Genomic DNA, 26318 nt, shown 5'->3' with positions numbered 1-26318 from the left:
TCCCTTCCTCTCTGAAATCAATAAAAATATATATTTAAAATAAAATAAAGTAAGACCACTCTTCTTTCTAAGGGGAACGGAGATAAGCCTTGTGATGGATTCAAATTCCCTTGTTCCGTGGTTTTCCCAGTTGCCAAATGTCTTTCATTGTGTCCCTGAATAAGAAAGTAAGTTGGGACAAGGCTTAAGACATCTCCCCGTCTCCTCTTGTCAGCTGTAAAGTTAGAATGGAAAGGATCTGATGGCTATCAGAAATGCACTCAATCACATATATGTCTCAGCTAAAAATAAAAGCCAAATACACGGTTCTTTGTTTTTTACATATATTTACAATATAAATACTAATTTGTTTTCAAAGTACATACTCTTTTAACCATTTTCAAAAGTTATCTAGCATGGGGCAGCAATTTAATGCAAAGGCTCTGTAGTAGTGATTAAGGAAAAATAGAACTGTTTTGAGGATAAGGGATTCTAGGAGGAATATGAATGGGCATGATAATCTGAACTTGCAAAGGGAATGTGCAGCTTAGTCTGCACTACACTGCCAATACAGAATGTTAAAGGACTACCGTGTGAGACAGCAACGTGGAAGGGGTGTTTTAAAAACTGAACCTGGGGGATATAAAAACTACACATGCTTGCATAGTGCGTTAATCTTAAAGAAGCTCAACATTTCATTCTCATTTCATTAAGTTTTCAGTAACTTAAATGAATAATACTTAAAACACATCACACAAAATTAAAGACTTGTGCATATATTTTAGATTTCAACATTAACGTCAAAAATACATAGTATGATTTTACATAGGATTTGTGCTACATTAGAACACTAGAGACAAACATCACTTGAGTATTAAGGAAAACGTTAAATATTAAATAACTGAGAAGTAAAATGTGTAAACACTAATCTAACGGGGGTTTTGCTATTGCAACATGTCCCATGAAGTGGTTTCAACAGTACAAAAAGGCTTAGGACATGAGTGTTTCCAGTCTACTTGGAATATGTGGATCTCATTCCAGGAATCCTTTAATGAAAACTGGTCCAGGATAACAGGAGAGGATCCACTCTCCTGGTTGTTAATTTGGTACACTCCGTTCTACGCTAATTTTTACTTTCAAACTGGCGTACTGAGCAGATACTTTAAATTGTCACTTCTTATCAACATCTTGGTGAAAACTGGGGGTTTGTTGGCGATTCAGTGTAAGATTTGAGTTCGTATGCAGCACCGCTATCAACTTCCATCGACTTTCTAGAGAACAGGAGCCGGACATCTCTATGGAGGTAGATCTTTCCAGATTTAGAACTCTGGAACCTAAAAAAACCCACACAAACAAAAGGGTGCATCATTTAGGGAATGAGTCTTTAAAGCAAAACAAAACATAGAAAAAACCTGAATAATTAAATTTTAAAGGTAAGAAGAATTAGTCTTGCCACGTTATCAATAGTAACTTTTTAACAAGATATTGTCTTATATTGCCAAAGCCTGTGCTGCTATTTAAGTGCCTCTCTTACTATTCCCTACTCCCCTTTCCCTCATACAATGCCAGAGATGCCTCCTGCTGCAAATCTGGCACACTTACTCCTGCCTTTCAGCCCTCACACTCCAGCCCATGCACCTTTCTCACCTACAGTGTCGTTTCAGTTCACATCAGCCAATTATACTACATTTGGGCTTTGCAGCTCAGGCATCTCCTAGCCACACAGATTGATCCATTTCACACAACTTATCCTCCCACAATTTTGAGTACATTCATATTGACCCCATACTTAAAAAGTCTTCAGATAAAATAACCAAGTTTTGAGGACAGTCATGGGATGAGAAAGGACTGCTACCATTAGTAGTGGCTACCTAAATAAAGGCTAATCATTAAAAATCATTTAAAAAGTTATCAGTGAAATGAAAATGGTTACCAAAACTGCATACGGAACAGTTTCTATCTCCTGCTAATTCATATTTATAGCATAACACAAGGCACTAGAATCTTTAATCATATAAACTTATCTGGCAGATAGTCAAACGCAGCTTTTAGTGCTAACTTCTCTGGTTTTCCCTTTGAAAAGCAGAAATACTCTCTGGATTTGTGGTTTTATTCCTAAATTAGCAGAATAATCTGGCGGTCAGCAATATATTTTAAAGCAGACCTCTTTGACCGTCTCTTTTCCTCTCTGTGAAGGTTTTCATTATTTCAGTCTGAAGGAGAACATGGTGAGCTTTGGGAACTGTATCACACTTTGCAAAGAGGTTTCTTTACAGCATTTAAAGTATCTAATCATTATGTAGGGATTATAAAAGCTGGGGTAGTTGAATTTTATTTTAGTAAATGTTGGTATGGTTGTTAACACTTCAAGAGAAATGGTTTCAAATGGAAGTTTAAAGAGAGTTGACTCTTTCCCTAGACCGGGCTGGGAGCTATTCGTATGGTCTGCTATTTTATACCATTTCTCTTTTTAAAAGTCTTCCAAGTCTGTTCTGGTATGTTTTTCATTCCCACAATTTGCACATTTCCCATGAAGCTCAGGTCAGGGCGTGTCAGGTTGGGTTTAAACACATTGTGCTGGTTTAACATCTCCTTAGATTGCGCGGAACACCAGGCAAAAGACCCCAAGATAAGAGTACCAATTAAGCAGTGTCATGGGGGGTGGGGGGGGGGTGACTAATTAACTTAACAGATATTTTCAAGTGTGGGACTTAAGTGTACAGCTGACTCCTTATTCACACTAGCTCACCACAAGGCAAATTTATTGAAAGATAGTGAGTGGTCACCATCAGTAACAGATTAAAGAGGTTCTCTGCCTGGGCCCTGGATGAAAGATGCCTTCTCCTGATGAATAGGGCTCTTGGAATAAAAGTTAAACGAAGATGAATTTCTGTCACTGATATGATTGAGGACTTGGTATGAATGGCATCAGAAAAAATAACAGGAATAAAGTTACAGGCAAAAGGCTATTGAGCTCTCTCTTAACCAATAGACTTGCTCATTAATCCTGAGAACTATACTAGGATTTCAGGTCTGAAAGCCGTACTCTAGGATGCTGGCAACCTGGACCTCAAGGGCAAACAGTGCTTTCTCACAACCTCTAGCTGTGAGAGGAAAATATATTTCTAATGGAATCACTAGAATATAAGTTCAATGAGAACAGAGATTTGTCACAACTGTTTCCAGTGCCTAGAAGCATGCCTAGCACATATTCATGGAATGAATGAATGAAGGTTAAGAACTTCCCTGTTGAATACAACGGCCCCTACCCAGATGTGGCTAACTGCACACTTGAAATAGTGAACTGCATTGTGCTGTTACTGTTAATACATACTTGATTTTAAGTATTCAGTATAAATGAAGAATGTAAATACTTCAGTATTATTTATATTTTTAATAGTAAATAATAGAGAATATAAAATATCTCAGTCATAATACTTACTGGGTATAGTGATTACTCAAATTATAATATTTGGATATATTGGATTAAATGAAATATATTAATCTTTCCTTTTTCTTAATTTTTTTAATGTAGCTATTAGAAAATATATAACTGCATATATGGCTCATTATAACTCTGCTAGAGTCCCAGTGCACTGGTGGGATCCCGTGGCCTGGCCTGTGGGGATCGGGCTGAAAATGGCTAACATCCCCCGAGGGGTCCCGGATTGCAAGAGGGAGCAGGCCAGGCCTAGGGACCCCACCAGTGCACGACTGGGCAGGGGAGGGATCATGGGAGGGCTCCAGGGTGTGTCTGGCCAGTCTCACCCAGTCCCGATCAGCCAGGCCCCAACAGCAAGCTAACCTACCAGTTGGAGCGTCTGCTCCCTGGTGATCAGTGCACGTCATAGCCACTGGTCAATGGTTGAACGGTTGGACACTTGGCATATTAGGCCTTTATTATATAGGATTGGACTGTGTTGGTTTAGAAAAGGTGTCTCACTGTCCCAGATTTATCAGCATTTGTTTTGTTATAAAACATTTTGCAGACAGCTAGAAATGAAAACGCCTCCCATTCAGGAAGTAATAAGGACTGCAAGATGATGTGCCATGTGTTTTCTGCATCCTGGCATATCATCAAAGTTTCCAAGGTAAGCAAATCCCAAGGGGCACTGGTCTAATTAGAGTGACAGCTTTTAAAATAAACTAAAAATTTCAGAGTTGTTCTTCTAAAGTAACATTTTTTTGTTTTCATTTTAAATATTACCTCAGATGTATGAGGTAGCGTAATAACCGTTCTTCTGTATGACGGATGTTCTCTTTATTAACACTTCTCTTCATTTCTTGTTTAACTGGTACAGAAAAAGTCCTTTGTCGTAGGAATGTCTGATGATTGGCTGGCATATCTCGTAAGTCATATATCACAACAAACATCTTCACCACAGTCTTATTGGGATTAAATAAGGTCTGAAGAAACAATACAGAAATTCTTTTTTAAAAACAGTGATTTGTTGATTTGACTCAAAATGGTTATGCCAATAATAAAAAAGATTTTAAGTAATAAATTAATGCTAGTGAATATAATTCAGTTTTGGAGACTAGAGCTAATAAAATTTCAGAAGTTTATGAACTGATATTCAATTTTTTAAAAAATGGTTCAATTTATATTATTTAACAATATAAAATACTAAAGCAAATAAAAAATTTGTCACAAATTTTATTTTAATAGATAATACATAACTTTTACTCCTAATTCAAATTTTAATAAATTACTCCACTAGATTATGCAAAATATGTCCTCAATGGGTTAAAATAATCCAGCTCATTTATTTCAAACATTAGTTTCATTACAGTGTACCAACTGCAAATTTCCCAAAATACAATTTTAATTTTCCTCCTATTTTCATAGTGAATAAATAGAATTTTTTTAAAAAATTAAAGCTTGATAAAGGTAGACATTTCGGTGTTTTAGGTACATATATTTATTATAAAATTTAAAATATGTTCTCAAAAAAGAGACTTTTTCTTATTTGAAATGCTTCCAAATTTAGAGAATAAAGTTCATTATTATTAGTTATCAAGTAAGCTAAATAAAACTTCATGTTCTCATAGTTGGATTCATTTTAAAAACTGCAGTAACACTTTTTAAAATCATCAATATCATAAATAGACCAAAATATGTATCCTTGGTGAAGACTGAATTAAATTCAATTGACACTTGACTATGAATAATCAAAGGAATATTATTTTTTAAAATGCTGATTCATAAACAAAATCCCAAGCTGCTGATCTGACTTTAACCAAATTACCAACACATCAGTAGGTAACTTGGTGCCCACGCTTTCTGAAGCTCATCCGTGGCACTGGACATCACTCACTGAATCGAAATGAGAAATATATCAATATTATGATCCAATTTTTAAAAATCTAGTGAGTCTTAAGATTTAAGGCGAATACATTCAACAAACCACACAACTAGCAAGCCAGGAGTTCAAACCGTGTTTATATATAATCAAACTATGTAAGAAATTAAAGATATACCTAAATTTCACATTTAAAATTAACCATTGAAGTTGGCAGTCCTCAAACAAGAGGCGACTGTGCTGCCTTTGTGTTTATGCCTCATTATTTTGACAACTGACAGCTAGCTTTCCAGTGACTCACACTTGCATATGCTCTACACAGCCAGAGGCAAGAGAACAGAGTATCATTCTTTTAGTTCAAGATTTCCATTCAACATAAACATCTTACTTGAATATGCAATGATTCTTCCTCAATATTGCAATATCTACACACACATACATATTGCATAGTCCTGTTTAATTCCTGTGTGATATGCAATAAACAAAGGTAGACTCCTTGGCTGTAGTGGAACAAGGGTGATGAGTAAAAGTGGTCTGGTGAGCACCAATCCCACCGAAGCCAAAGGTCATAAAAAAGGCTTGTTGAATTACACCAGATCCTAAGTGTGAGGAACTCACTAGGCTCTTTTTTTTTTTCTTTTTTAAATTTTAGCTTTATTGAGGTATAATTGACAAATATCAGAGAGACTCCTTTTAGTCTGCAAGGGCCAACTCTGTAATAAATAGACTCCGGGGCTTTCAAGATGATCTCGGGTCTGACTTGGAGATGCACTCAGTGGCAGGGTGGCCTTGACATCTAATTATCTAATTACTCTTACGAGAACCTCAGACCAAGGATGCGGAAGGACTGCTCTGGGCCGGAACAGTTCTCCCCGACCCAAACTAGATCAACACCTAGACCGAAAGGAAATATGCCTTCTCTGCCCCGACATCTGCCAGACTACATTCTCATTAGATCAATGTAGGAATTATTACCCTAGGGATATGTAACTTTATTCCCTAAGTTTTCCTGGGGTCTAATATTTGGGGTCTCCTTTGGAATAGGTTGATCTCAGTCTGGCTTACTATTTTAAATAGAAGGCACTGGTAACGCTAGCTTCTGATTATATTAGAATAGCCCTATTGAAGTTATGTGAACTGCCGTATACTATTTTTTTAATGCATTCACCTTGATTAGCTTATTAATGCTTTCCTTTTATGGAGGCCCCCAAAGGGTCACTCCTGGGGCAGAGCAGGGAAACTCCAAACAAAGCTGCAGCCCACTGTTACTTACCAAGGTCGTTGCAGCAGCAGTAGCAGGAGAAAGGGCTAAGTTCTACATGTATGTGAGAGAATGATTATTGCAATTGTAGGCTATAAAACACATACCACTTGTATTGTTCCTGAAGGAGGTACTCGATAACCCCTTTTACCAAGGGACTCTAAAGTAATCACACCCTTGAAATAAAAGAAGACAAATTGAGTATAAATTGATGCATATGTATACAAAAGACTAAAATAATAATAATAAATAATGTAATTACTAAAATTTCAGAATTCTATTTGTATGGAAAAAAATTCACATTGCATTAACAGGTAATTCTGTAGTATAAAATAGTGAGAGTACCACTGGTATGAAAACAATTTACTGTTCTTCTTGCAGATGTTGCAACAAATAATATGTAACATCAAATATATAATAAACTAGACGTCTGGCGCACGAAATTAGTGCACGGGTACAGTCCGTAGGCCTGGCCTGTGATCAGGGCCATCTTCCCCGGTTTCCCACAGCCGGCCCCGTCCCCTGCCGCCACCCCCAGTTCCCAATTCGCCATCGGTTGATCAGTGCCTGATGGCCGGGGAAAGGACCGAGAGGTCAGCTGTTCCCACCCAATCACCAGCCCTGCCTCTACCCTCTGTGTGTGGGGCCACCGGTGGGGTGGGGGCCTTGGCCTGGTGCCGTCCACGTCCCCTGCCACTCAACCCTGGATCACCATTCACCATCAGGTGATTAGAGCCTGCCAGCTGGGGAAAGGGACTGAGGTGGTCAGTGCGCCTCATAGTGACTGGTCCAGCGGTTGTTCTGGTTGTTCTGCCGTTAGGGTCAATTTGCATATTACCCTTTTATTATATAGGATAACAAATATACCAAGTAAATAACAGTTACATAACACCATACTGTTTGACATTTCTATTAAGATATAGGGTACAAAAGTAAGAAGTTCCTTAACTAAAAAGGATAAAGGGAGGGGATATAGGATTATACCCTTGTATCATGTGGGAAGAGGGAAATGAAGCAAAATAATTTATTGATCTTTGGACATATAAAAAGTCAGGAATATGGAAGGATCTAAGTCTTGGCCAAAAATGCACTCAGTTCTTTAGTCATATGGATTAGAGACAGACCAGCATTATCTTTATCACCTATGGACTTGTTACAAATGCAGAATTACTGGCTTCTCCCTAGACCAGTGATGGCAAACCTATGATACACATGTCAGAGGTGACACGCGAACTCATTTTTTTGGTTGATTTTTCTTTGTTAAATGGCATTTAAATATATAAAATAAATATCAAAAATATAAATCTTTGTTTTACTATGGTTGCAAATATCAAAAAATTTCTATATGTGACATGGCACAAGAGTTAAGTTAGGGTTTTTCAAAATGCTGACATGCAGAGCTCAAAAGGTTCACCATCACTGCCCTAGACCTACCAAATCAACTCTGCATTTTAACCAGATTTCCCAGATGATATCATGCACACATTCATGTATGAAAAGCACTGCTGTGCTATATAATGAAGTTTCCTGAGAAGGATGTTCTAATCATTGCAGCAGTCCTCAAATGGGAAAGAAGTACCAATTAATACAAGGGAAGCTCTGACTGAATGTGTGAAAATGTCCAGATAACCAGGATAACCAAATGACAGGCAGTGATTGTGATACTTAATTCTCAGATGGCTTTAAGAGAAGAATGCTAATTCATTTGTTTTCACTGGGCTAACAGTTTTGAGTAGTTAAGTAGAATAATTGCATTCTCTCCATTTTATATCCTATCTTTTTATGTTGTGCACATCAAAATACGCCAACCTTATGTAAAACTGAATATAAAACAGGACTGTCCCATCAGGCAACATCCGTGTGTTTGAAAGACAGGCCAAGGTGGGGGCGGGGGAGGGGAGAGTAAAAAGGAGTGGACAAGGTAAAAGGAAAAAGCAGACTCCACTACGGAAATATCACAACCCTAAGTGAACAGCACTTGACATCGGACTGTTAAGTTAGCATGTTAATATTGGGAAATGTTTGTGAAAATGGGCACTGAGAAGAAACGTGGCTCTTGACAAATGTGATTTATATATGGCCATTTGAAACATGAAAACAAGAGTATCAACAAATTGTATCCCTAACCAAAACAGCAATGAAGCTTTAAACATGTTCTCTCTTACAATCTGCTCTATATGAAAAATGCTATAGCATCTTCTTCCTAGTTCTAGGGGAAAACGGGAGAAAATATATGAATATAGCCACCTTTACAATCACATTGCTACAGGTAACACATTACTGTTCTTCCGTGCCACCCTACCTTAAATAAGTAAAGGGAAACTGGTAACTCAAAAACTACTAATCAAGCCTATATTTATTTCCTTTAACACAATTATAATAGTTTCCAGAACATGGTAACAGTAACAAAATCAATTTGTAAAGAAATAATATAGGTTATTTTTTCATTTTGAGAGTAAGTTTATTAAAGATGGGGGACAGTGAAACAAGGAAGGGCTTAGAATAGAAGAAGCAACAAAGAGGACCTTGGAGACAGGTTCAGGGGGTTAGCCTGAGACGAGCAGTCGTTGCCCATTGCTCCCCTGGTTCCAAGTCTTGTAGGAACCCTTAGATTTTAGGAGATACATGCCTAAGAGGAAAGAATGGGGGAAGGGAAAGGCACAGGCATGCTTCCGGGAGGGAGAAGCATGTCGAGAAAATAGAATTTAAAAAAAAAAAAAACAACCAAAACTTTCAGGTTTAAAGCAACACTTTACAATTTCTTTTCTTTTTTTAACAAGATTTTTCGGTGATTTCTTTTGAGGCAGATGGAGAGGGAGAGAGAGAGAAACATTGATAGGCTTCCTCCTCCACTCACCCCACCAGAGATCCAGCCACAACCAGGGCCCGTGCCCTGACTGCGAATCGAATGGCAACCTTTTGGTGCATAAGATGATGCCCAACCAACTGAGCCACACTGGCTAGGGCAACACTTCGCAATTTCTAAGCCAGTATGGCGTTGGCAAATTAGGAATTAGAAAGAAATGGAGAAATGATTTGAAATTCTATTATTATTTAAGTTATTATTTAATTGGTCAGCATATCAATATTTCTATGAAGAAAAAGTTGCTGTACTTCTGGCATTTTAGGATGGAATAGAAAGGTTAAGATAAATGAACTAGGTCAAATCTTATACAAAAACTTATTCTCAAATTATTGTTTAATAGAAAATATACAAATCTAAGTAAAACAGAAAGAAGTTTATCTTAATTTGGTTACTTACAAATAGGAGAAAATAACATATGACCCTGTTAATATGATGATAATACAGGTTATAACTTGAATTTGGTACTGGCACACCTACTCTAGACCTTTCTGCTTGGTTCCACTAAGCAGTAGTTTTTAAACTGTGAAAAGTTGTAATATTATACAACACTCGAAGAACATTTTTACCACTGACACCCAATTGGAGAGAGATATTACATAGCTTTGAGTTAATTTTTAAGGAATTACTTATTGAAAAGTCCAGTACCACTTCTATACCGTAAAGGCAGAAATTTCTGGGCCAAACATTTATCTTTGTGAGTCATTTGTGTAATTTGTAATGTGAGGTCCCAAGGTTATTATTAGAGTAACAAATAGGAGTTTGGAGTCTCAACTCTGCTGATCTGTTATATGTATTATCTTATCAAAACATAATCAGTACTTTGAAAACAGATGGAATTACCAATTCCCTGAAGAACAATAATTTTATTAATTTATAGTAGGAAAGATCTGTGGTCTAAGATTTGGACTGCATCATTTGCTGCAAAGGGAACCCATTTCTAATGAGTAATCTGACAAAAAAATTACACAATGGAAAGTTTATTGAAGGATATTATCAGAAAAAAAGCAAATCAGAATTCTTTAAGAATAGACTAACTCAGTAACCTGATTTAAACTCTCAAGATCTGTAATCATTTGTGTGTACTTTTTAAAGACAGAAATCTCAATCCTTTATCTCTTAATCCTTCATTTTTTAAATGTCAACCAAGGCCAAGGATTAATGCTGTTGTGCTTTTTTAAAGCATAGTTCAAATGACCTCTTGCTCATGAATTTCACTCAAATATATTTATGTGAGCTAATGTTTAGCGAATTCACTCTTTTATCTTATTCCCCTGCCATCCTAATGGTTATCAGGACTCTGTGACCCAATGACAGATTACAGTATTTTCGACCTTATCGTTCAATTCTCTGTCACTATGTATATTCAGTAGAATATGCTAAACCGAAGAGATTTCTTGATGTCCTGGTAAAGCAACATGGACATTGTCACGGTTATATTATAATACTGTAAGCATTCCAGTATTATGCACTTTTATCCTAATATTTTTTTTTGCATGTTTCTCTTTTATTAGTGTAGCTATTCTTTTTTTTTAATTAAATCTTTATTGTTCAGATTATTACATTTGTTCCTCTTTTTCCCCCCCATAACTCCCCTCCTCCCAGTTCCCGCCCCACCCTCCGCCCTCACTCCCCACCCACTGTCCTCATCCATAGGTGCACGATTTTTGTCCAGTCTCTTCCCGCATCTCCCACACCCCTTTCCCCCCCAAGAATAGCCAGTCCATTCCCTTTCTATGTCCCTGATTCTATTATAATCACCAGTTCATTCTGTTCATCAGATTATTTATTCACTTGATTCTTAGATTCACTTGTTGATAGATGCATATTTGTTGTTCATAATTTGTATCTTTACCTTTTTCTTCCTCTTCCTCTTCTTAAAGGATACCTTTCAGCATTTCATATAATCCTGGTTTGGTGGTGATGAACTCCTTTAGCTTTTCCTTATCTGTGAAGCTCTTTATCTGACCTTCAATTCTGAATGATAGCTTTGCTGGATAAAGTAATCTTGGTTGTAGGTTCTTGGTATTCATCACTTTGAATATTTCTTGCCATTCCCTTCTGGCCTGCAAAGTTTCTGTTGAGAAATCAGCTGACAGTCGTATGGGTACTCCCTTGTAGGTAACTGAGTTTCTTTCTCTTGCTGTTTTTAAGATTCTCTCTTTATCTTTTGCTCTTGGCATTTTAATGATGATGTGTCTTGGTGTGGTCCTCTTTGGATTCCTTTTGTTTGGGGTTCTCCGCGCTTCTTGGACCTGTAAGTCCATTTCTTTCACCAGGTGGGGGAAGTTTTCTGTCATTATTTCTTCAAATAGGCTTTCAATATCTTGCTCTCTCTCATCTTCTGGCACCCCTATAATTCGGATGTTGGTACGCTTGAAGCTGTCCCAGAGGCTCCTTACACTATCCTCGCATTTTTTGGATTCTTTTTTCATTTTGCTTTTCCGGTTGGGTGTTTTTTGCTTCCTCGCATTTCAAATCATTGACTTGATTCTTGCGCTCCTCTGGTCTGCTGTCGGGAGTCTGTATAATATTCGTTATTTCAGTCCGTGTATGCTTAATTTCTAGGTGGGTCCCCAATATAAGATCGAGGGTCTCATTAGTTTTCTTGTAGATCTCATTAAGTTTATCGGCGGCTTCTAAACAGTTCTTGAGAGACCTTAAAAGTGTGGTTCTGAACTCTAGATCTTCCATTGACAATTTTGTCCTGTTTCTTTGTCTCCGCATTTTGTTATGCTTCCTTGGTGCACCCCCTAGTGGTCTTTGTGCGCAGTCTTATAAACCTTGATTGTTGTAGCTAATACCAGGGAGGGTTTGACCTCCAGGCCAAGTGGCTATGAGAATCAGCTGTGTCTGCAGTGAGAGAACTTCTGTCCTCTAGGGAGGTGCTAATCTAGCCTTTGCCTGAGGCTATTGGCAAATGCCTCCGTGCAGGGCTTGGGCGGGGCGGGTTGCACAGGATCAATAGGGTGGGCCTGAGAGAGCAGTGATGGCGGCTCTCAGTCCTGTCCCCAGAGGCTCTGCCTCTCTGAGTCCCAGCAATGGCTGCAAACCTCGGAGAGAAAGCTGCACTCGCTCTGACCGAAGCCAGACAGTCCCGCTTCTCCCGTTTGAGTCTGGGTCCCTAAAGACTCGCCTGTATCTGGAGCTCAGAATCTGCGACTCCCTCCCGATTGAAAACGCCAACCGCGCCCTCCGCCGCCAGCCCGCTCTGCACCTCAGAATTTGACTTCAGCACTGCGCCTCCTCTGAGTGTCCGTATGCGTTTCTCTTTCCTCCTAGTTGTAGGACTTCCACTCAGCCAGCGTTCCTGTGGTTCTGGGTGATGTCCCTTCCGTCTTTTAGTTTCACTTTTGAAGTAGTTGTTCAAAGCAGCAAACTCCGGCATTAACCTATGCCGCCATCTTGGTTCTCTATCCTAATATTGACCTTATTTCAATGGCATTCCATTATATTAATTAACCCAAATTACGAGTTATTTTTTTTCAAAATTATACTGGAAAAGTGGATACCTGTTTCTGTAGTAAATGACTAACAGGTGGCTTATGGGATAACGGGTAGGTTTGTCAAGGAGTGGGCCTCACTTTTCATAATAACCAATGCTGTGCATCATTATGGTTATGACCCGCAAGTGTAAATATTATTGGGAAAAGAAAACTGAATAAGTGGGCAGACACCAGTATGCTTTTTCTATTGAAGTATGAAACGTGGATCAGGATCTTGACTAAAATTTTCACACTTAGAATGGAATAAAGCGTCACTGAGCCAATAGTGAGTAGGCTATATTTAGGCTTCTAAAAAAAAGTAAAACTTCCCTTCCTCTGTTGTTTCTTGATTATGTAGAATTCCCTTTCCACAACTTTTATTAATAACAAAATACACTATTATTAATGTCCTTGAAAATCTAAAAGATGGGGGAGAGGAAGCAATGGAGCCAGGTGGTAGTGAGGACATTAGAGGGGCAAGACCAGAGCTGTATATTTCTATGCCTATGGCAATATATAGATATAGATACAGATATAGATATAGATATATAGATATAGATATAGATATATAGACATATACACATATAGATATATAGATATATATTTCTCAAAGGAAGACTGAACTGAAAACCCAGCTCTGACTCCCTATTTGACACCATCTCTGTAAACTTATATGGACTTGCATTGCTTCTCGCTCTCTGTGTTTTGGAAAATGGCTGATACTAATTATACTCCAGGACTTGGTATCATTTCTGCAGTTGAAGGCTTCTGCAGTGCTCAATGCACTGGAATAAAAAACGGAAAAGATGAAAATCACAGGACTGGAAGGCTCAATACTCTGCTCTAATTCCCCCGAGCTATCTTACTCTCCAATAAAACATTAGCAGTCAGTCAGAATAACTAATATTCTAAAAGACCTTAGGATTAGAATAAAATGGTCCAAAGACGAACCAAACAGGACAAAGTGGGTAAAAGGGCCCTGCAGAAGCCTTAGGTTACCGTGCCTCCCACTAAACTCTACTGAGATGAGGATCACATGTGAAGGCAACCCTTGTGGGAGCAGTGTGCACAGTAAGCACTTGAGAATTTGTGTGAACCCAGCAAGACATGGAATGATAGTGTCACTAATCAAATTTTTATCTTTTTTTTTCAAATCACACAGAAACAAGTAAAATGTCAGCACCACTGTCAAATGCAAAAGAAGATATCTATTATTGGAGCTAGCTCAGAAAGAAGTTGTGAGGTAACATGTTGGTTAGTATATTAATTAGTCTCTATTCAGCCTTCAATTTTCTCTTAGGAAATACTTTATATTTTCAACCATCGCACCAAAGCAGTCCTCAATCTCTTTAAACTTAAAGACATCTGTCATTAAGTTGGTAAAGTTTAGCAGAAAAAGGCAATTTAAAAAATACTTGCCATGTAAGGAGAGGGAGCATTGTCATCGGAGACACTGTAGAATGACACTTCTACCGGAAGCAGCAAATGTGTGGGGCAGAAGACACCACTGGCCCCTACCTCGGCCGTAAAACCATCAAGAATGCCGAGAGGATCTAGGCGATAGTTCAAGACGGATTCCTAGAAGACAAAATAATTCTTAAGATATAAATTTTAAAAGTTAACACAACACATTCATTTTGCCTTCTATTTAAAGAAATACATTACTATGCCTTCTGGCATGAGAAAAGTGGCTGCTACCATTGCCATGCCCTCATTTCTAATGTTCACCTGACCTGAAATTAACCCCTCTCCCATCAATCTTCTACCATGCTATCAAGTTTGCCTCCTCTCACTATTCCAACCCATGCTGAACTATCCTTGAATTTCACCGTTAGACCTAATTGTTCAATGTTATTCTTATTTCTGTAAATAAACAAATCAAAACTCTACCAGAGTAGGTATGATATCAGAAATTTTGTTAATCCTCACAGAGCCCCTCTCCCTCCTTTCCACTCTCTCTAAAAACAACAAAACCTACAGTACAAAAGCACTACACACACACTAGAATGGCTAAAATAAAAAGACTGACCGTTGAAATACCCATATGATTTCACTTACATGTGGAATCTAAAGAACAAAATTAATGAACAAACAAAATAAATAGACTCATAGATACAGAGCACAGACTGATAGCTGCCAGAGGAGAGGGGAGTTGGGGGATGGATGGAAAAGGTGAAGGGATTAAGAAGTACAAATGGTAGCTACAAAAGAGTCATGGGCAGGTAACAGACAGCCTAGGACAGTGATGGCGAACCTTTTGAGCTCGGCGTGTCAGCATTTTGAAAAACCCTAACTTAACTCTGGTGCCGGGTCACATATAGAAATTTTTTGATATTTGCAACCATAGTAAAACAAAGATGTATATTTTTGATATTTATTTTATATATTTAAATGCCATTTAACAAAGAAAAATCAACCAAAAAAATGAGTTCGCGTGTCACCTCTGGCACGCGTGTCATAGGTTCGCCTAGGAAATGTAGTCAATAACATTGTAATAACCATGTATGGTGTCATGTGGGTACTGGAAATATTGGGAGGAACACTTTGTAAAGAATGTGACTGTCTAACCACTATGCTGTGCACCTGCAACTAAGACAGAATAATATTGAATGTGAACTGTAATTTAAAAATAAAGTAAAAGGATATAAGAGAATTTCATGGAACACAAATGTAGAACATACAGTTTGGCCTTAAGGAAACTCATTTAAACACAGCCTTGGATGTTTAAAAAGCAACAATAACAAAAAAACCTGACCATTGCAAACATTGGCAAGGATGTGGAAGAACTAGAATTGTCATACATTGCCGGTGGGAATTAAAAATGGTATAGCTACTTTGCAAAACAGTTTGGCAGTTTCTTTAAAAGTTAAACATACACCTACCATATTATCTAGACATTCCATTCCTAGGTAGTTACCCAAGCAAAATGAAAATTTATGTTAGCACAGAAACATGAATATTTACAGCAGCTTTATCTGAAATAGCCGAAAACTGGAAATGGCCCAAATGTCTACAATTAGGTGAATCAATAAACATACTGTGCTATATCATATAATAGCAATAAAAAGGAATCAACTCTTGATGCACAGGACAATATGGATAACTAATAATGGTCAGTAAAAGAAACCCCTGACCACCACCACCCTCAGTCCGCAGGCCCAATGCTCTATCCACTGAGCCAAACCAGGTAGGGCTGGAGTAGAAAACTTTAATCAAAAATTTTTTTTGCTATAGAGTTGTATGAGTTCTTATATATTTTGGATATTAACCCCTTATAGCAAGAAAAAGAAACTAGCCTCAGAAATAAATACACAGTTTTCTACTTGGGTATTACTTTGGGTCAATGTGTTTCTAGACTCCACCTAAAGCCCCACAAATAATATAAAAACATCCAGATTCCCCTCAACAACTTTGCAGGGTAAGGCTTTGCCCTGTTTCATGAAACAAGACCAATGTGCCAGTTCAGTAATTTGTCTATCCTCTCCCTCTTTTTAAAATTGCCACAGTCAAGTGCACTAAGCAAAAATAAATAAATAAATACATAAATAAAATAATCTATATCTATCTATATATCATCAGTGATTTATTGGAGAGAGCACCTAATTCATTATAAATTAAAGAGGACCTATGAGTTGGACAGTTTCAGAACTTCTCTGTTTTTCTACTTAAGTTACGTGAAAATGTATGCATTATCTGCATAGAATCGTGTGAGAAGATCAGTTCACTGACCTTTTAACCATCTTCTCTTTCTTAAGGTTTTCACATATCAAAAATCTCTTTTCCCTCTCATAAATGTTCTTGGATTACTGTACAAAGATTGCAGAGGACCTGAGCCTTACAATGACCTTATATAATTTTAAATTGATGACAAAGAAGAATATTGAGATCAATATCTCTGAACTGATGCCTTGGGCAGTGACATGGAAAAAAGATTGATCAACTTACCATGAAACATAGTTTCTGTTGCTACTAAAAGTTTGAAAGATAGCCTCAATATTAAAAAATGATCTTGAATAAAGCAATACTGTTAATATATCAAAGCACCATAACTGATAAGCTATTTAAATTAAAAATACAAATCTTAAGCTATTTTCCCATAAAAATTCATCAATTAAAGTAACTTTTAAAATGTAATTAACAGGTTCATGTTGAAGGTGGTTTTCTAATTAATAACAACTAAATCCATAATAATACACTTGGTCCCAAGTAGAAATATCCATACTAAATAAAGCAGCACATGTACCAGAGACCTTTAACCATTTGATTTAAAAAAAACTTCATGTTTTAAGAACAGATTTAGGTTTACAGAGAAATTGCAAATATAGTACAAAGAACCATTTGATTTTAAAAGCCAACCTCATTGGTCATGAAGGGGCTGCTATCAGTTCACCATCATCCTTCCTGGGTCCCAGAGCCAAGTGCACCAGGTAAGAAGGTGAGTCAAGTCTATCCTGCAGCTAGAGTCACAGACACCTCGATCCAACCTGATCGCATCTAAGTCCTCTGTCTCCTCTACAAGCTACCCAATTCTAAGATGTCACAGCTAACAATTCTCTCAAATCCACTTCTCCTGAAAAGGAAAGGGAAGAGGGGAAAGGGAAAAAAAGAAAAAGGGAAAGAAAGGTGATTTCCAGGCTTTGGAAAAATACAACCCATTTATTTATTTCCCTTTCATAAACAAATGACATAAATTATACCCTGGATCTAGCTTAAGAAACTTCAACTCTAAAATAGTTTAAAAAAAACACATTACCTCAAAATTTCCTAGGAGACTAAGACTTGTTATAGGTGGAGCACTAGAACTCAGAAATGGTTTTTCATGAATTTCTGGGTTGCCTTCAATGTTTAAACAGGGCCGAGGACTAAAAAAAAAAAAGCAAATGGACATATTAACCAAAATATTTTCTAATTTACTTTTGCATTAAATTAAGATAATATGATTAATTTTACTTACACTACCATAATAAAAATTAATTTTACCAAATTTTAAGATGTTAAATATCTAGCTTAACATTCTTGATTAGATTTTATAATCATTGCTATAATATTTTATAAAGAATATATATAACATCCTGGAAGTTTTCATGGTGGAATTTATAACATATCACGTAGTGGCATCTGCTGGAGATATATAATAATGCAGTCTCCTATATCAGTTTTTGTTTTCAGTGAAAAATGAAAATACAAAGGCAAAATTATCTGACTAAAGAATGACAGTATTATATGTCAACTTGGAACAAATGCTGAGGCTTTTTGCAAATGAGTGTAAGGCAAAAGAGGAGGTGAATGACTGGAAATATACAAACCCACTTAAATGTTAAAACCAATGCTAAAGATTTGTTTATGTAGTATTAATTTCTCCCTAACTCACCCTTAATAACTGCATGTGTGACATCACGTTGAAAATGATAACCAATTGAAAAAGATTTCTGTTAAATTTGTGATTTTTAGAGCCAACATTATTAATTGTAAAAGGTCAGAATTTTGTGTAATACTATTTCATATACACAAATGAATTTTAAGGTAAATACCTTCTAGATGATAAGCTTTTCAGATGCGGTAATGAAGAATCCAGATCAAAGCAGCCTGATTGTGTCTTTCTTTGAGGAACCTACGGTCAAAGTAATCATTTGTGAAATTTAAAAAAAAAAAAGACTATAATTTTTTCTTGAATTGACAATACTTAACAAATGAAAGCTAACTGTATCTTAAAAATAATAAACTTTCTCCCAAAACAGCTTACTTAAGATCATGTTCTTTATTATATACTAGAGGCCTGATGCATGAAAATTCATGTAAGAATAGGCGTTCCTTCCCCCAGCTGCCAGCACCAGCTTCCCTCCAGCACCCAGGACCCAGGCTTCCCTCCTACAGCCACCAGCAGGCACCCGGGACCCAGTCTGCCTTCCCTTGAGCCACCGACAGGCACCCGGGACCCGGGTTGGCTTCCCTCTGGCCCCGGCTTCATCAGGAAGGACGTCCTGAATGATGTCCGGGAGACATCTGGTCTAATAGCATATTACCCTTTTATTAGTATAGATTGTTTTTATGTTCTTATTTTATTAACTAATATGGGAAAAATGGGATTAATAAAAGCACTTTTACTAGGTTTTTATTATTTTTTAAGAAGCAGAACCAGTTTTTTCTAAAACCAAATCCTACATGGAATCCCAATATAATTATAAGATGTTTTTACTTTACATACTTCTGTATTTTGGGAGCAGAAATAAAAGATTTATAGGTTTAAGATAAAAAGGAAAAGAATAATTAAATGGCGATGGGAGCCTGGGGTGGGGCCAGCTGTGTTGCTCCTTTGCCCATCGCCACCACGCTGCACATTTCCAAGAACCCTGGGGCTCCATAGCCAATAGATTTGAAAAATACTACACTCTGCAGTTTGAAGCACCATTGTATGCCAGATTCCATTTAACACAAACTACTACCTAGATCAAAATATTCTAAAAATGAAAGACCCAAGTGTAAATTAAAAGTAAAATTATGTACAATGTGCAAGTTAGACAGATATTTCTAGAATTAATAGTAAGTATATACAAGTATCTAAGTGATCAGTCTAATTAGTGACTATAAAGAAACAGATGACACTGAAAATCTAAACAACTTCAATATTTTTTAAATGTGCACAATCTTATCAAACACATTATTTTCAAATATACTTTATTGATTTCAGAGAGGAAGGGAGAGGGAGTGAGAGATAGAAACATCAATGATGAGAATATTGAGTGGCTGCCTTGTGCACATCCCCTACTGGGGATCGAGCCCGCAACCCAGGCATGTGCCCTTGACTGGAATCAACCAGGGACTTCGGTCCACAGGCCGACACTCTATCCACTGAGCCAACCCGGCAGGGCCAACCTCAATATTTTTGAGAGTTGTGTAAGTACACCATGCAATTTTTTGGAGTCAGCACTTAATGTGAAATTTTCCAACTAAACTCTCATTCTTCGATTCTAAAAAAGCATCTATCTTTATTTCTTCTAATACTGCATTTTCCTTATTTTATCTAGTCCTCCTTTTAGAATTTCTACGAGACTTATATTGAGCATCTCATTTTATCCTCCATCACTGTCATATTTCACCGTTCTCTTCCTTTCTGTGCATCATTCTAAGTGCTTTCTTTTATGTTTTTTCCCCTAAGTGCTTTCTTAATATCTGTCTAATCCATTCACTAAATCTCCATTCAGCTCATTCTAGTCCACTGTTTAATGCACCTGTATGTGTATGTACACCTGTGTATACTTCAATTATAACAGTTTTTCATATTTATAATGTGTTTAGTTCTCTTTCAAATCCACATGCTCTTTCATCTTAACCCCCGTCTTCATCATCCTTTATATCTTAGAATATTTTAAACAATTACTTTTAACTCTCTTTTCAGGTTGCTCTGATAGCAGGATTCCTAAATGTGAATTCCCCCATTTCTTGCTCCTTCTAATTCTTTTAAGGTGCTTTGTAGTGCTTTTCCTCTGAGATAATCTTGAGCAAGAGTTATTTTCCAGGAAAATAAATCCTTGGTGCCATGGGGTATAGATGTGGAATAGTTTCGTGTTTCTTCTGCTAGGACTCAATGGATTTTACAGGCTTCAATTTAGTCTATGGTTATTTCTTAGCTAGATGTTTCTGAACCTCACAGACAGCACAAATTCAGAACTACCCTGAGTGGCTTAGGTTTAAGTCAAAATTCTTTTGGAGGATTATTTTCCCACCCACTATACACCTCCCTGTTGCACCCTTAAATAAACAGGTTATTTTCCCCTCCTCTCCCAGTTCTAGAAGGGTAGGTCACCCCTGTTTCTAGTTTTGTGAGGAGTTTGGTTTTCAGGACCCAGCTATGACTGGAGCAGATTTGCCGCCTTGACTCCTATGCCACGAAGGCCATTAAACCCTAGCACTATCTTCAGTTCAGATATCCGAGAGGGCCGTAATTTGCCCAAGTTAGTACTCAGAGGTGTACCTTTCTTGCTGCTACACTATATTATGCATTTACAAGTTGTGCTGTCTGATCCAGGATTTCTGTGTTTGGGAAGGAGGAGGAGGTCTTCCTGTATCAGCTCAGTGCACCGTATTGAATGGAGTCTATACTGCTGTTCACACCAGAGTGCTGCTGATAAATGACTGGCAAACGTTTCAGATATTTGCAATTTCTAAATATGAGATCAAAGGAAAATACTTACAGGACTTGAAAGAAGAGGCAAGCCAGTCCGAGGGTGAAAGGCTCTGGTTACGGTTCCATCCAAGGAATGAAAATTATGTTTCCGCCAGACAGTTGAATGTTTCAGTGGTATAGTTTTCTGCTAGGAAAAGAATTAGATTTCGATGGTGATTTTTTTAATGTTAGACTTATTTCTACTATGTATTGAGGTATTACATCCTTGGTGGTGAAGTTAATGATCTATATATCCGTATCTTTACACACACACACTTTAATCAGAAAACAATGTCTAAGCTTTTTCTAAGATGCTAAATAAACTCAAAGAAAGTATTCTAAAGAAAGTATGTTCAAATACCTTATCAACATATGGTCATATTTATAAATACTCGGATTCTAGCATCTAGTAAGGTAATATTTGATTCTGTTTATTTGTGAAAAAACTACTCGGAGGTAGGAAAAATAGCATAATATTCTAAAATATAAACCTATGTAAATATCAAGAGGCATTCTCAGAGGATGTAAGTTGGTGGGGAATGATACAGCAATATAATAAACATAAATTTTAAAATATATCTAATACAGTCACAGTACCATGTTTTTGAAGTGATACAGGAAATAGGCTAATTCTTAAGAATCTAGGTAAGTTTATACCCAAAGATCAAAATTTCATAAAAACACACGAATAAAAATCAGAAAAGACTAATTTGGGTTCTAACTCTACCATTTACTAGCTTTGCGATGTTGGGCAAATTAACTTAACCTTTCCAGGTCTTGGGTTCTCATTTGTAAACTGGAGTTAATAACAGAACATAACCTTGGCCGGGTAGCTCAGCTGCTTAGAGCATCGTCCCAATAAGCCAAGGTTGCAGGTCTGTACACTGACAGAACAACTGATCAACAATAAGTTAAAATAAATTTTATTTATGACTCCTATTTACTCTCCAGCAATGGTTCATAATATTGAAATAAACAAAAAAGGGGCAACAGAAAGAATGTACCTAGCATTTGCTCTTCAGTGAGTGGGTTATTTGCAATGATATTAATACTAGTTCTGTAGCAGGATCATTACATCAACTTATATGTTCTATAGATAACGGGCACCTTGTGCCTTATAACTAGACCTCCTGTAAAGAAAATCCACACCAAAACAGATGTTTAAGAATTATATTTGAAATATTAGATATTACTTACCAACACCTCTGTATTTTTCAGTTGTTCACATGTAGACAAACAGCCATTTACACTCTTTCTCTGAGGACAGTTTTGAAATTTTTCATCAGTTGGATCTTCTTTCTTATCCTGTTCATTTTTTAATTGGTCTTGTCTTCTGCATTTGAAATCTTCCTTATCCTTATTGAGATAATTTTCTATACTATTAAGTTGCATATTTTGCTCATATGTTGTAGGCCTTTTTGAGTCTTTATTTGAGCACTTGTTCTCACGTTTGTTCAAATATCCAGACATTTCCAATGTAGTAACTTCTATTTTTGAGTCATTATTTTTGGGCTTATCAAATTGGTGATTGTTAAAAGATTCTGGGCTACAATTTTCATTTTGAATTATTTTTTCCTTATTCTTATTTGTGCCAATTTGTTTGTCAACACCATGGCCATTTGAATACCGTTTATCAATTCCATTGCTAATTTCTTGCTCCTTAAATTGACACTCAGAAAGTGTATTTTCCAACCTGATTGTCAAAACTAACTTATCTTCTTTGCAATGGGACATATTTGAGGGAGCCGATAAACTAGTGGCTTTGTTCTGTATCCCCTGAAATGTACTTTGGATGCCTTCACTAGGATTGTCCTGATACAGATTTCTTCTCATTTGAGGTTTCGAAGAGGACTTGACTTTACTATTGCATTTAAAAGAACTAAGAGATTTAGTAGGTATTAAGCTTTCCCCTTCATTGCAGTCTTCTAATAAGGAACATTTTGTATTAGAAATGGAAACAGAGGCATCATCCTTGTTTTTCTTCAACAAATTTTTGTCTTCATATGAACTCCTAAACACTTTAGAAGGAACCAAAGTAGAGTCATGAGCGTTGAACGATTGCCGGGGTATACGTGATGCTGCTGGATCCATGTGCTCCAAGTGCTGAGCAATCCTTGCAATCACATCTTGCCGCTCCTGGAGTAATGAGCCTATTAAAGGGTTAGTCTCCCCGACAGACCGATGAGAATAAAGACCATTAGCAGTACAAGTTTCACTTCGAGGAATTTCTGGTTTTACTCGGATCTTCCTCTCACTGCTGTCTTCTGAGGAGGTAAGCTCTGGACTACCGAAAGAAATGGACAAAGTCTCTTTACATTTTCTCACATTTTCATTTTCTTGTGAAACCCGGAAAAGTTTTGAATTAACTGAACTAGACTCTTGAGTATTAAACACAGGTCCAGAAACATGTGAACTGCTTGGATCACAATGGATCAAATGCTGAGCAATTCTTGCAATAACTTCTTGTCGATCCTGAATTAAAGAGCATACTAAAGAATTAGTCTCACCAACTGACTGCCAGGAACTCTGGCGACTGGGGACACTGGAATCAATCATTGAAAATGATTTTAAAGTCCTCACTGATGTTTCATGTGACTTTTTATCTCCTGTACCACTGAAGCCCACAATATTGGCTTGACAAGTTCCATAGTCAGATTTACTGCCAGGGCCTGGATACAGTTTGCCATTTTTGACAGCTGCAGTGTATTCTGGAGGGGTGCCACTTTTTGCATGTAATACACTTTCAGGTGCCACGGTCCAAGTCTGCTTGCTACACACACGCTGTGAACTGTTTGTACTACACTGTTCTGCTTCATTAGAATTGTGGTGCTGATGGGCTTTAAGTTCATGTTCTTGAATTCCTTTCTCATAAAGGCCAATATTAGTATGAATACTACACGTCAAAACTGGGTAATTAGATTGTCTGGGCAAGGACTGAACGCTGACTTTCAAGGCCACATTGTGAGAAACATTGGGAACAGGAAACACATGTTCAATTGGAGTCTGTGAAAAATTCCACTGCAGGTCGACATCAGCAGCACTGATTCTAGAATCACACAGAAAAATATGGACTTCATGGGTTATGAAAATCATTACTGTATATTATTTTTTAAAATTTTAAACAGTCATATACTTATCTTTGTTTGCATTAATTATGACTGAGGTTTTGCTTTTAGCTACTTTGCCATGCATGTCATTCTGACAAAACCAACAAAAGAAGTATAGATTATGCTTCACATACTAGTAGAGATGATCTTCTTTTTAAGAGCACTAGACCGACCACGCAAGCATTAAAGCTCAAGAATATTATAATTTAAAATTACCTGTCAGAGCAGAAAGAATAAAAGGACTTTGTATTTACCACTAAATAATTGGATTCAGCTAATTCTATTGTGCAAGGTGATTAAGAGATGCTTATCTCATGGCCACCTACCTAAAGAGACAATTATAGATAGTTGTTCAGCAGTTTGTATGTTTATAGTTATCAAAATGGCAAAAATTAAGAAAGCCTGCCATTACGGAAATTCAGCAGCCCTGAATGTTTTTCTACTTTATTTATAATGGCAGCACTAAGCTCACTGTTGGTTCTCTAAATCAAGCATAAAAGTTCTCTGCAAACTATTCCACATCAAATATAACCTGAGAAACAAAACTCATACTGATTCATATCAACATTTCTGTAACTTGTTTTGAGAAAAATGCCAGTAAATTTTATCCACTTATATTTAGAAACGAAAGAAATAAAATACTGAAAAGGTAAAATATCATTCAAGAACTAACCAATGCAGTTGAATACACACTGCTCTTTTTGTGCCTACACATACCTGTAAAGAATATTTCGTGGAATAGCACCATGAGAAACACTCAGCCAAGCACTTAACTGAGAAAAAAACACAAATGAGCGGACAGCCAATAGAAGGGTCTTCTCTTCAATAAATCGATCGCCACTCCTAAGGGAAGTTAAAAAAAAAAAAGCATCATCTAAATGTCAGCAAGTAAGTACAAAATAACTGAGTTTTTGATAGAGAGAAGCTGAAACAAACATACCCCTCAGGATGTCTGCTTTCAAGAGCATAGCAGTAGATTTACCGGTTGTCACTTAAAGTTATAACCGTACTAAGTATCTACAGTTATATCTGTACTAAATTTTACTACATAAATAGAGGGATTCTGAAAAAGTATATATTATTACAATATTATACAAAAAGTTGTGGGAAACCTGATTTACCAAGGACAACTTGAAACTCAGTTGTACAACTTACTGTCGAGGAACCGGCTCCAACACCCATCTTTCTAGTAATAATGCGTCTTGCTTAATTGCAGGGTCGTTGAGGTCCACACCGTCTGTGGTGGGCCCCTCATCGCTGTAGCAGCAGTCTGGCAGCAGCATCACCTCCACCATGATCGGAAGGCTGTTCTTCCACAGCAGCGCGACCTCAGACCTGGTTCGTCTGGCTTGGCGACACTTCGAGAAAAAGAATATAAGCCAAAGGTCTCCGTAAACCCCACAAGTGTATATTTTACTTTGAAAATTATAATTGTAAAGTACATATCTGTATGAGAAATGAGTCATCAATTGTAGAACTCACTTAGATTTGCCTATTTAGGTTTCCTCACTAAATAATGATTTCACACTAGTGAGCTCTAAAGCTCAAGGGTTAGTTTTGAACAACATTTATGACGCAAATTTTCTGGTGGGGAGGGACATCTTTGCTCTTTCTTGAGGTGGCCTAGCATTGCCTAGTTTGTTAATTACATCATCATTACAGAGGAAGCGAAGACCAAAATATTAAATACTCATTTTCATTAAATGCTCAATATATACAAGATTAAGTTTATACAATATATACCAGTTAAAATTTTTGGACTACATTTAAGAAACTAACTGGGGGAAAAAATCCTTACGGCAAATTAGTACTTACCAAAATAAATATTTTAACCGTATTTTATCCCAAAACATTAATATGATAGCAAAATGCATCCACCCATTTAAAAAAAAAGAAATATAGAAATTTGGTTAATGTGGAGAAAATAATTATTAACATCAGTCCACTAAATAAATAAGAACATAAAGTCGATGCGCCAGGGCTGAGACTCTAAGAGAAAGAAAGCTGAATCAGCAGCAAATAGAATGTTAAACCTGGTGTGTGAGAAGGCAGGTCTGAAATGGGCTGCCCACCTGCCTGCCGATCAGCAAAACCACCCAGTGCCTCCCAAGCTGGTTTAAGAGCCAAGGTTGTTGGCTATGGTCCAGGATTAGGAT

At 37.1% G+C, this 26318-nt stretch overlaps 1 protein-coding gene across 5 annotated transcripts in view; it reads right to left on the bottom strand.

Moving 5' to 3' along the window:
- Nucleotides 1-734: 734 nt before the first annotated feature.
- Nucleotides 735-26318, bottom strand: part of ATOSA (atos homolog A) — a 79611-nt gene continuing 54027 nt past the window's right edge. For 3 of the 5 annotated variants that reach the window (XM_081108869.1, XM_081108868.1, XM_081108870.1), the window contains 10 exons: nucleotides 25318-25520; nucleotides 24880-25005; nucleotides 22253-24101; nucleotides 21084-21203; nucleotides 18423-18502; nucleotides 17645-17753; nucleotides 14311-14469; nucleotides 6651-6719; nucleotides 4187-4386; nucleotides 735-1313 (listed from right to left, as the gene is read on the bottom strand). In XM_081108869.1, coding sequence (XP_080964995.1) covers nucleotides 1160-1313; nucleotides 4187-4386; nucleotides 6651-6719; nucleotides 14311-14469; nucleotides 17645-17753; nucleotides 18423-18502; nucleotides 21084-21203; nucleotides 22253-24101; nucleotides 24880-25005; nucleotides 25318-25520 — 3069 coding nt within the window. In that variant the 3' untranslated portion in view covers nucleotides 735-1159. The remainder of the gene's footprint in view (nucleotides 1314-4186; nucleotides 4387-6650; nucleotides 6720-14310; nucleotides 14470-17644; nucleotides 17754-18422; nucleotides 18503-21083; nucleotides 21204-22252; nucleotides 24102-24879; nucleotides 25006-25317; nucleotides 25521-26318) is intronic. The other 2 variants (XM_081108871.1, XM_081108872.1) reach the window with 2 other exon arrangements.

This window comes from Myotis nattereri, assembly GCF_964212035.1.
Source record: "Myotis nattereri genome assembly, chromosome: 1".
Lineage (NCBI taxonomy): Eukaryota > Metazoa > Chordata > Mammalia > Chiroptera > Vespertilionidae > Myotis > Myotis nattereri.
Note: the sequence above shows the minus strand (reverse complement) of the source record. Positions and strands in the feature narration are given on the sequence as shown.